Source organism: Argentina anserina, chromosome 4 (genome assembly GCF_933775445.1).
Source record: "Argentina anserina chromosome 4, drPotAnse1.1, whole genome shotgun sequence".
In the NCBI taxonomy this organism is placed as follows: domain Eukaryota; kingdom Viridiplantae; phylum Streptophyta; class Magnoliopsida; order Rosales; family Rosaceae; genus Argentina; species Argentina anserina.
In genome coordinates, this window is record NC_065875.1 from 16881623 (window position 1) to 16893641 (window position 12019).

The 12019-nt window shown below is 36.6% G+C and overlaps 2 protein-coding genes across 2 annotated transcripts in view; one reads left to right on the forward strand and one right to left on the reverse strand.

The window, feature by feature from the left end:
• Positions 1-12019, reverse strand: part of LOC126791182 (probable protein phosphatase 2C 34) — a 133997-nt gene that overhangs the window by 20566 nt on the left and 101412 nt on the right. The window lies entirely within an intron of this gene.
• LOC126791175 (topless-related protein 2) lies at positions 1512-9030 on the forward strand. The gene is made up of 25 exons (XM_050517588.1): positions 1512-1787; positions 1899-2078; positions 2200-2313; positions 2439-2597; positions 2683-2860; positions 2965-3100; positions 3627-3742; positions 3832-3961; positions 4086-4195; positions 4367-4436; positions 4513-4586; positions 4671-4766; positions 4876-4968; positions 5455-5582; positions 5680-5914; positions 6016-6174; positions 6282-6377; positions 6585-6737; positions 6841-6951; positions 7078-7254; positions 7380-7508; positions 7596-7691; positions 8087-8269; positions 8344-8519; positions 8628-9030. Exons 1-25 carry the CDS (start codon positions 1708-1710, stop codon positions 8821-8823), a joined length of 3375 nt encoding a protein of 1124 aa, XP_050373545.1. The 5' UTR covers positions 1512-1707; the 3' UTR covers positions 8824-9030.

Here is a 12019-nt window from a genome sequence, read left to right on the forward strand (position 1 = left end):
TGAGCAAATAGCAAACTATTCTTTCGCCTTTTTAATCAAGACAAACTTTTTTTTATCACATTTCTCAACTATTTAGATTTTAGGCCTATATTACTTATACAAATTTTTCAGCCAATTTAGTAAACATTAGGTTATCAAAGTAGATCAAATTAACATATAAACCAAATTTGTCAATGAACCACTCAAGGTAAATCACCCTATGAATGCATTAACAATTTTCAATTTGAATGAAAATTTGCAAAAATGATTTATTCATATAAATTTTAAAACTAAATAGTTGAAATATGAATATGACATCGAAAAATGAGTGAATTAAAGTGGTCTTCAACAAAATGATCCTATTGAAAAAGCTCTCGTTCAACTTGGTCTGATATAATGTCTTATTTTACTAAAGACGCATACTAAACTTAAAAAATGATTGAGAATTAACACATAAGGGGAGTAAAGTTAGCTTAACAAACCAAACTCGTAACCCATGCGCCACCACCATCAAAATCACTAGAGAGTGGAGCTAGGCCACTAAATACAATACAATGAACACTATTGTTATTTTCATCTCCACTAATATAATTAGAAGCCTGACTTTGGTGTCAACAATTTCACCAAAGTTTTAAAGTCTCCAAAATAACTATGTTAAAGATAAAAAATAACAAGAGAAAATACTATGTGGAAGAGATAAGGTAAACTACAAAAATTAATGTAAAATAAAATAAAATTAAAAAAAAAAGGTGAAAACGTAATAGAAGTAATATATAACTTAATATAAGGAGAAAATTGTGGATAGTAAAAAGTAGATAAATTAAAATTAACCTTTTTTGAAGTGATTGTGTAATTTTTAGAAATTTAGCAGGTACATGCTAATTTGAATAATACGAAGAAAGATTCAAAACTCAAGCATTATGTCCAGAATCCAAGAACCAAATCGTAAATCCTAAAATCAAGACCAACATTTACGAAGATTTACTTCCCCAATATGGGACAAAATTAACTTTTGTCTGGCCAAAAATTCACCCCAAAAGATATTAAAAAAACAAAGTGAATGACACAATCGACGTCAAGTAACATCACATTTCTGGCGCAAGCAGATCCAACTAGAGAGAAGCGACACGTAGGGCCTCAGACAATGAAACACGAGGGATGGGGCATGGACGTTACCACCCATTATTCAATCCATTTCAATTTCGCCCTCGATTCCGGAACCCGAATCCCACCTCCTCCCTCCCGTCCACGTGTCCTTAAAACTCCCCGAAACAAATCCAAACCCTACCGCGGCCGCACCCTATCAAAACCACCGACTAACTCAATCTCTGAATCTCGTCCCTCTACGAAATGATGCGGCACTGAACCTTTCAGTCGATAAGCACACTCTCTTATCAGCGATTGGTAATGGGATTTAATTTGTCAGTGATAGGTTCTCAGTGATAGGTGGGTGTAAAACAAAGACCCAGCAGGAAAACGCATCGAAGAAAGTGCGAACAACTAACTACTCTCTCTCTCTCCTTTATCCTTTTCTCTTCTTCTAGTGCTTCCGCACTGTTCTCGTTGAAACGCCGAATCCATGGAACCAAAACCCTAGACCCGCCACCACCCCCTCGATTCCCGCCGCCGCTAATCTCCACTCCTCCACAACAACAACAACAACAACAACAACCCCCGCGCGCGTGATTCTCTCTCTCTCTCAGAGCCTCAACTCCCCCAGGGGCAAAAATGTCCTCTCTGAGTAGAGAGCTCGTTTTCCTCATCCTCCAGTTCCTCGAGGAGGAGAAATTCAAGGAGGCCGTACACAGGTCAGTCCGCCCCCCTCTCTTTAATTAGTTTGATTTTTATTTTTTATTTTTTGTTGTTGTTGTTGTGGTAAATATAGGTTTTGAATTCTAATTTTGAATATGCGAACCCAGGCTGGAGCAGGAGTCTGGATTCTTCTTCAATATGAAGTATTTTGAGGAGAAGGCTCTGCTGGGAGAGTGGGATGAGGTGGAGAAGTACCTGTCTGGCTTCACCAAGGTCGACGAGAATCGCTACTCCATGAAGATCTTCTTTGAGGTTCGAAAGCAGAAGTATCTCGAAGCGCTCGACAGGTAATTATTATTGATTTTTGAGTAATTATAGTGGAAATTAGAAGTGTTTTATTGTTTAAAGGACGGTTATTTTGAGTGATTATTGTTGATTGGGGGTTTTCTGATGTGGAAATGAGCTCAGGCAGGACAGGGCTAAGGCCGTGGAGATACTGGTGAAGGATTTGAGGGTGTTTTCGACATTTAATGAGGAGTTGTACAAGGAGATTACACATCTGTTGACTCTTGACAACTTCAGGTAATGTGTTTCTGTGCTCGAATTGGAATTCGAGTTGGTTTGAGTAGCAAATGTGTTTTTGGGGTTTAGTTTTCGGCATTTTGGGGCTTAAATGTGCAGTTTTGGGGGTTTATGGTATGATGCAGAGAGAATGAGCAGTTGTCGAAATATGGCGATACTAAATCTGCGAGAAGCATAATGCTTGTAGAGCTGAAGAAATTGATAGAAGCAAATCCACTGTTCCGGGAGAAGCTGGTTTTCCCCACTTTGAGGGCGTCGCGCTTGCGGACTTTGATCAATCAAAGGTTTGTATGGTGTTTGAAATTGCTTTGATTTTAGTTTGTGAATTTCTATTTTGATACCTGAAGCAGCCATTTATGTTATCTGCAGTTTAAATTGGCAGCATCAGCTATGCAAGAATCCAAGGCCCAATCCTGATATTAAGACCTTATTCATGGACCACTCGTGTTCTCCGCCAAATGGGGCTCGTGCGTCGACACCAGTTCCTCTTCCAGTTGCAGCTCTTACGAAGCCTTTAACATATGCTCCTCTTGGAGCACCTGGTGGAGTATGTTCATATCTTGCTTTGTAATTCTTTTTTGAATTTATAATGGTTGAAAACTTGAAATTCTTTGTTGATGTTATAATATTCTCTTGTCTCACTATGTACAGCCATTCCCTCCGGCTGCTGCTGCTGCAGCTGCCAATGCGAATGCTTTAGCAGGATGGGTGTCTAATGCTATTACTTCCATATCTATGCACTCAGCTCCAGTCTCTGCTTCACCATTGCCTGTTCAACTGGGTCAAGGTTAGATATTCATTTGTTTAGCTCCGGTTTGCAGTTTACATCATACTTCTTTTCTTTGGTACAATGTAGGCGGAACACCCAAAGAAACCAACACATCATAGCATACTTACGAATTATATACATACATATAATATTTTTAGTAATGTTGTATTTTCTTTTGTTCCTAAGGTGATAAACTGATAATGTAGCTTTAGTGAAAAGAAGAAAATCAAAGTTTTCTAAGAGATTGAAGAAAAAATCATGTTACTTGAAAAAGATACATGTTCTGGGAGATTTGTCTCTGTTTTGAAGAGTTCCGAGAACTTCTCTTTGCTAATCCATTTGGCCTGTTTATCGGATATTACATACTGTTTTTTTTCCCGCTTTTTCTTTAAGAAGGAAATTTCATTTGTCCTATGTCTAAGAAGAAGTATTTAGTGCGCTGCATTCCCTGGTCATTGTGTTATTCGCTTGATTGATTATCAGGTTTGAGCATGTTGTACTTATTGTTTGAGCTATTTGGGTTATTTGTTTCTTTTCTTTATAGTTTCATCATTAAAGCATCCAAGAACACCATCAACTGGTCTTGGAATGATTGATTATTCAAGATCTGATCACGAACAACTAATGAAACGCCTGCGGACTGAACAATCTGTTGATGAGGTATTATTAGTTCATTTCTGGATACTTATTTCTTGCATTTGTCATCTGTATCTTGATAGTTAATGAAACTTTTACTTTTACATTTTCAGGTTAGTTATCCTCCTCAACATGCTTCGTGGTCACTAGATGACCTACCAAAAGGTGTAGCTTGCACACTTCGTCAGGGATCCACTGTTATGAGCATGGATTTCCACCCCTCGCATCACACGTTACTAGCAGGTACATTGCCTGCAACACACCTAATTTCTTGAAATGATTATGGATTGATAGTGAAACCTTGAACATGTAGTTTCGCTTCAAATCTATCATCCGACTTGAGTAACATGTTTGTTGTTTTGAGCAGTTGGCTGTACTAACGGAGAAGTTACTCTGTGGGAAGTTGGGTTGCGAGAGAAGCTGGTGTCCAAGCCCTTCAAAGTATGGGATATGGGTGCTTGTTCTATGCCATTTCAGGTGAAACCCCATCACTTTATCAGAACTATCAGTTTACTACTAATGTTTTTCTCAGTAATAAGAATATCAAATTCACGTTTTCAAAATCCTGGTCTTCATGACCAGTATATGGTAAAGGTTTGCACTCCTCATTCTTATCCCTGCTGTATGCTAACTTTTAGTCTCTTATAGGCGGCTATCGTTAAGGATTCAACGATGTCTATTAGCCGTGTATCATGGAGTCCAGACGGAAACTTGTTTGGTATGTGCAGCAACACAGCTCTAGCATCATTTAGTTGCATGTTCAAACATGATTCCCTGTAATTTTGTTGTTGCAGGTGTTGCATTTTCGAAACATTTGGTTCATCTGTATGCTTATCAAGGGTCTAATGATCTACGCCAGCATCTGGAGGCATGTTGTGATTAATTTAAGGCTGCTTCACAAAGAGATTTGTTTTCATTGTAGACTGATGTTTGGATTTAATTGTCTCACCAGATTGATGCTCACAGTGGTGGTGTGAATGACTTGGCATTCTCTCATCCAAACAAGCAATTATGTGTTGTAACATGTGGTGATGACAAGGTGATCAAGGTGGGTACCCAAAAGTGTGTTAAAATTCTTTTTGTTAATTTTTTTTTCAAGTTGAGACATATAATGGACTATTTTGTGTACGTTTTTTCCCGTTACATTCTGAAAAAAGGTTTGGGATTTGGCTGGAAGAAAGCTTTTCCACTTTGAAGGTCATGAGGCACCTGTTTACTCGGTTTGCCCCCACCAGAAGGAGAATATTCAGGTGAGATGTTCATTTCCTGAAATCTGGATGGAGCAATTTTTTCTTTGGTTATACTGGTAATTTTATGGAGAAACTAGAGTGTCAGCAAAAATGAATTTTAAAATAACTAAAAGTATGAAAAGAAAACAGTAAACAAGTTTATGTTTTTTACAGCCACTTGGTGATAAAAGTGAAATGTCAGTATCCTTCTGTCCTCATTTTGAAAGTGGCATGTGATTGTTCAAAGAACTAGAATAGCTCCAACTTAAAGACTCCAGCTTCTATTAGTTTTAGTATTGGTTTATGTACCATGAATTTTGTGCTCCACAATCTTGCTAGGTATATTGTTTAGTTGTCCTTTATGTGCGTTTTATTAATCTCAGGTAGAGAATTTCACAAGGGTTATAGAATGATAGGACAAACAGTCACAATACCTATTATTATTGGGGAAGCTTCTTCTGGTGAAGACGCAATTCTGGTTTTGTAACCGCTTTGTATTATTTGCAGTTTATATTTTCAACAGCTGTTGATGGGAAAATTAAAGCTTGGCTGTATGACAATGTGGGCTCCAGAGTTGACTATGATGCTCCTGGGCAGTGGTGCACCACAATGCTGTACAGTGATGATGGAAATAGGTAAAAGAAAGATCCACATGGTTTAAATAGTCTCTTCATCACGTTTCTTTGTTCATGTGACGGTGTATAAATTACAACTGATCCTTTTAAATCCCAGATTGTTCTCATGTGGGACTAGTAAAGATGGTGACTCCTACCTGGTTGAATGGAATGAAAGTGAAGGTGCAATAAAGAGGACGTATAGTGGGTTTGGAAAGAAATCTACTGGCATTGCACAATTTGATACCACAAGAAATCACTTTTTGGCTGTTGGTGAAGATAGCCAGATAAAGTTTTGGGATATGGACAACACCAATCTTCTTCTTCGTATAGATGCTGATGGTGGACTTCCGGTAAGAAACCTCATTGTTATTACTTTCATATTTTAAATAATATGAGTGTGATTAGAGGATGCCCTTGTTATCTGCTAATATAAGCTTTGGGATTACTTCAGCCTGTTCCTCGTTTGAGATTCAATAAAGAAGGAAACCTGCTTGTTGTTACCACTGCTGACAATGGATTTAAGGTTCTTGCAAATGCTGACGGTCTTAGATCCTTGAGAGCAATTGAAAATCGATCTTATGAAGCATCAAGAACACCTATTGAGATGAAGGTGGTTATATTTCACTACACCTTCAATTGAACTTGCATATCTGTTTTTATTGAGAATTTGAACTGCGCTTTGTGGGGAACGTGATGTACTTAATTTTCCTTGATCAGGTATCTACTTCGGCCATGGTTCCAACTATCAATCCAGCCATTAATAAAGTGGACCGTATGGATGCAAGCTCTCCGGCCAGACCTACTCAGATTCTTGTATGTGACATAAATGATACATTTCATAACTGACTCACATATACACAGCTGATTGGTTGTTCATGCACTTGATTTATCAAACAACCTTAGTGCTGTAGTCTTAGTCATAAAGTTTGATATACAACCTCACCAATCTAAGTGTATTAAGATATTTAATTGTATTGTAATATTCCCATGTAGGGCTAATCCTTCTTACATTTGATGTAGAATGGAGTTGATCCGATGGCAAGAAGTGTAGAAAAACGAAGACTATTAGAAGATTCATCTGATAAAAGTAAACGTTGGGAACTTGCAGAAATTGTTGATCCTGTTCACTGTCGAGTGGCTACAATGCCAGATAGTAAAGATCCTGCTAACAAGGTAATTTTATTTTTTTATTTATTTATATTTTTTTATGTTATGGAATTTGGTGTCATAGACTCTCTTGGGTAATAGTTGCTAGCGTGGTCCCTTCTGAGTTCAGGTTGCTCGGCTTCTTTACACAAATTCTGGTGCCGGCATTCTGGCTCTTGGTTCAAATGGGGTCCAGAAGCTATGGAAGTGGAGAAGCAGTGAACAAAATCCAAGCGGAAAGGTGATGTCCATAAAACAGTAATGATATCTCTGTTTTTAGGCTGCATCACCCTGCATGTATTAGTGCAAAACATATACTGCATGCAACTTCCTAGAAAATATCTCTGACTTCTTTATGGTTCAAAAGGCCACCGCTAATGTCGTTCCGCAACATTGGCAACCCAACAGTGGTCTTTTGATGACTAATGATGTCCCAGAAAACTGTGAGGAAGCAGTTCCATGTATTGCGCTCTCAAAGAATGATTCCTATGTGATGTCTGCCTGTGGTGGAAAAGTATCTCTGTTTAATATGATGACATTTAAGGTAATTTAGTACTGTTGTAATGTTTCTCACCCATATGAAGTTTTTTAATTTTTTCTTCTTCTACGTGTTCCTCATCATGTATTGGATTGTAGTCACGTTTGTGATGTAAATTTGTGGGTTTGCAGGTAATGACAACTTTTATGTCACCTCCACCAGCCTCAACCTTTTTGGCATTTCATCCTCTGGATAATAATATCATAGCAATCGGAACAGAAGATTCAAGTATCCACATTTACAATGTTAGAGTTGATGAGGTGATTGGTTGAGCATCTTTTTGTCTATTTTCATGTCAGCAAAGTGTTCCGTGATTGTCAATAACAACTGGGTTGCTTTGCTTTTAGGTCAAATCAAAATTGAAAGGCCACCAGAAGCACATCACTGGATTAGCGTTTTCTGTTAACCTTATGATCATGGTTTCATCAGGTGCTGATGCTCAAGTACGTGGCATACACTCTTTCTTATGTTGTTAGAACTACTTGTCAATTTTTCTCGTTGTTGTGTGCTCTGGCCTCTGTTCAATCTATTTCTTTTTAATTTTTGGGGATACTTAAAGCTGAATGTACGTTGATTGTAGGTCTTTAGATATTGCTGCAGGTATATATATGCTCAATGAGCTTATCAAGGTGTTAATAGATGCTTGGACATACTATAAAAGACTAAAGTTTATTATGTCCTCTCTTTTTTGGCATGGTTCACGTATTTCATTATGCCATTAGATACTTATCTGATGAGTCTTTTGAGTAGTATTAATTTATGTATTCAATTTGAATAACCATGTCTCCTGGTATTGTTTCTTTGAAATTGTTCTTTACAACAAAAATTGCAATTGCAGCTATGCTTTTGGAACATGGATACGTGGGATAAGAGAAAATCACTGACAATTCAACTGCCAGCCGGAAAGGCGCCTGTTGGTGACACGCAAGTGCAATTCTATTCTGATCAAACGCGGTTGTTGGTATGCCATGAGAGTCAACTAGCGTTATATGATGCTGCTAAAGCAGAATGCATCCGACAGGTATGCAATGTATTGGCATGAGTTACCTTGTTTGTTTGCAACATAACCCTGATTCGTGATATTGTATCTTGCAGTGGCTGCCGCAAGATGTACTGCCAGCACCAATAACATGTGCAGCATATTCCCCCAATAGTCAACTAGTTTATGCTGGTTTTACCGATGGCAATATTGGAGTATTTGATGCTGATAGTCTGAAACTAAGATGCCGTATTGCCATGTCAGTGTACTTGACACAAGCTTCCCCAAGCAGGTATTTTCAATTTCAAGCATTCTTTATTCGAGATTAAAAAAATTATGTGGTAGCTTTCCCACCAAATCCTATTGTCATCTAAACTAGCTTTGTCCTACTTTGTGACAGCCAAACCGTGTACCCGCTAGCTCTTACAGCACATCTGCAGGAGCCATATCAATTTGCCGTTGGACTGACGGATGGGTCTGTTAAAGTTATAGAGCCCTCAGACACTGAGGGGAAGTGGGGAGTTACAGTGCCTGTCGATAACGGAGCACAGAACGGGTGGACAACAACATCTTTGTCTAACAATCCTGCTTCTTAGTTAGCAGCCCCGGCGAGAGATTCTATGTCTATTTCCTTGTATTGATTTGTATTCCATTCGTGTTAGTGTAGCAGACTTGTAGGTTGGTGATCCACATGTATATGTGCTTCACCAAATGTGTGAGCAATTAGAGATCTAATGGTTAGGGCAAAAATTTATGTATATACATGTGTTAATTATTTGTTCAAATATATGGTTCCTTTCTTCCATTGTTCCAGCTTTTGTAGTCTGCAATTCCAGATATTGTGAAGTCGAATCAGTCTCCTTCGACATTTCAGGTGTCAAAAGATGTCATTTTCAGGTAAACACAAGGAAGGATCAGAAATTAAATGTGAGGTTCCGCAGTAAAGAGGTAAGGCGAGCCATCTAGTGGAAGGTACTTGGTGCTTGGAGTCTGAATGGTTTTGTATGTGATAAAAGACCTGTATGGTCGATGCAGATGTTTTTGGATTCATGTATGAAAAGTTTTGCATGCCGGCCTTGAAAATTGCCTTTTGCTTATTCAGTAAATTCTTTGGAGATGCTTCACTTGTCAAATGCTTCTATGACCTATAGAACACTTGTAGCAAAGTCTGGACGATCAAAAGTACTTTCGAGATTCCGGAAGTGCTTTCAAATTTCAATGCTTCCAGAAACTATTCCAATCAAGCTCTGACCAAGGCAGTTGGAAGTTAGAAGGGCCATGGTATTGTTATGAAGTTTTGATGCCTCTTCATTATTTAGGTCACCATGATGTAGCCTTTCAAAACCTTTCTTAAAATGGATAAATGAGGTAGGGATGACAAAAATACCCAGCGGTCAAGGTACTCACGTGTATTCGACTCTAATGGGAGAGTGTTTCGGGTATAATAGAGTAACGGGTACGGGAATCCCCGTTATTCGGACGGCGGAAATGGATAAGGGGTGGGGATAGTATTTCGATCTTTATCCACATACCCACCTAATAATGTATTACATATTTAATATAATTAATTAATATATATTCACTCGAATAAATTAGTAGACAAATTAAATAAATAGAAAAATATCAAAATATCTTTTGTGATTATTTGCACGTACAATAATTTTTGACATAAGGGGATAATTTTATCATGATATTGATTTTTATTTTGGTTTTTTTTTTTATATTTTGTGTACTTTATTGGAATTTTTTATATCAAAATAAATTACTAGTAACGTTTATTGAGGGGGTATGAAAACTTGATCCCTTAAGGGTATTAGTACGAGGAATACCCAGTATCTTATTACGGAAATCGAAGCGGGTACGGAGATGCAAATAGATTTATGTATAAATATGGTTTTTCAATCTCTTGACCCTACCTTCCTCTTGACCCTACCATACTTGAAGGTCCTAACTCCTAAAGTTAGGTCCAAGCCAACGATTAGTTCCAATGAAGGACTAAAAAATTGAAATATCGACGATTTCGTTTTTTTTTTTCGGGTAAGGATATATTTTTGTCATACCAAAGTAATTTCGTCTGAAATTTTTGATATTTTTCAATATTTTCTGATATTTTTAATATTTTCCGATATTTCTAATAAATTTAAATTTTGTGAACCTTTTAATATAATTTTCTATATAATTAAATTCAATTTCACTACCGATATTTCATGACATTTCTAATAAATTTAAATTTTTTGTATCTTTTAATATAGTTTTCTATATAATTAAATTCAATTTTACTACATTCTTAGTTACACCTTAAATAATCATTATCCTATTTTTCATGTCTTATTGGGTCATGGATTAGATAAATAAAGTAAATTATTGTTAATTCTCAATGGTTAAGTATGTACCGTATCATGTTAGCTTATAATAAAACTCACAATAACTATAAATTAATGTTTATACCAGATTCTCTATGTGGTATATGGTTCTAATAATTAAATTTTTGTACAAAGTCTTAATAATTTAAAATTTTATATCTCATAGATCATCTACGTTGTTATAAATCACTCATGCAATTTTATGCTCAATGTATCATATTCATATGTATATAAGGTGTGATGACCTAACCTCCCTTTGGGTTCCCAGTCATAAAAAAAAATTGTACAAACTTTAAAGTGTTAACTTTTCAGAATTCTCGACGACTGTTTCGCCTCAAATTATTATAATTCATTATAAACTAATAGTTATGCAATATTTTCTTTTGAAATATAATAAATAATTGATCAAAGAAACACCTCTCAAAATTTCATTCAAAATTTACATGTTTTTATTCAAATTTCCATCAATTTTTTCAATTATTTTTTAAGATCGATATTTCTCAAAATTTACGTCGAAATTTTCATTTTTTAGACTCTCGATATTTCTGTAGTCACCGATATTTTATTCCTTGGTTCCAATCATGTCATGTGGTCTTGACCAAGATAAACTGGAATATAATTGCACGGACAAGCTGAATTTCAGACTTCGGGTCTGCATATAAATTCCGCTACTGTTCTTCATTTGGATCTGTATGTGTTATTATTGTACTCACTGGTAGATGTCACTGTAGAGAGTGGTGGTTTTTTAGGATGGATGTTTGTCTCTGACTCTGAGAATTATCCATTTTCAGTATTTGACTGTGTATTAATCTAGTATTCCTTCTCGGTCTTTCACTCTTTCCAGCAAGCAAAATGGTAGTGTCATAGGTGGATATATGACAAACCCTAGCTTAAACCCTAAGGAAAGAAAATGGCCATTGTTGTCAGCTGTCTTGTTATCTTAACTTCATCGATTATATTGGAGGGTTTGTATCATAGCTGCTAGTAACAATAGTTCAAAGATATGAATGAGTTTCGAAGAACCCTGCACATATATATGTATGATGTATCTGTAGGTTTAAGCTGTTTCATGCATGTTATGTAATCAAAGAGCTATAAATCTACCATGCACCCACCCAAGTGACCCAACCTAACAAGAATTTGAGAAGAAAAATAAAGAGAGGAATTAGGGATATATGGATTTAACTTTCTCTTCGAAAACAATAATTGATCGAACTCTGAGAAAAGTTAGTAGTATTTACTTCCTTACAACTACGGTGCCTTAGCATCTACAATAAGTTGCCCCAACTTATTGTTACCAATTGCCCAACGTTTTAAACATGGAAGTACTGCAAGGATGAGTCACTTCAAATTAGATTAAATACAGATCAATTAGAGATGCTCTATGATCAGATTTTGGATTGATGCTGGTGTTAGTGTATGACTTTGG

Excerpts from the sequence above, each read along its gene's own strand:
- LOC126791175 (XM_050517588.1), top strand. The coding sequence starts at position 1,708 with ATGTCCTCTCTGAGTAGAGAGCTCGTTTTCCTCATCCTCCAGTTCCTC. Across the intron at positions 4,196-4,366 it reads CTTGTTCTATGCCATTTCAG|GCGGCTATCGTTAAGGATTC; the intron begins GTGAAACCCCAT and ends AGTCTCTTATAG. Across the intron at positions 4,587-4,670 it reads ATCTACGCCAGCATCTGGAG|ATTGATGCTCACAGTGGTGG; the intron begins GCATGTTGTGAT and ends TTGTCTCACCAG.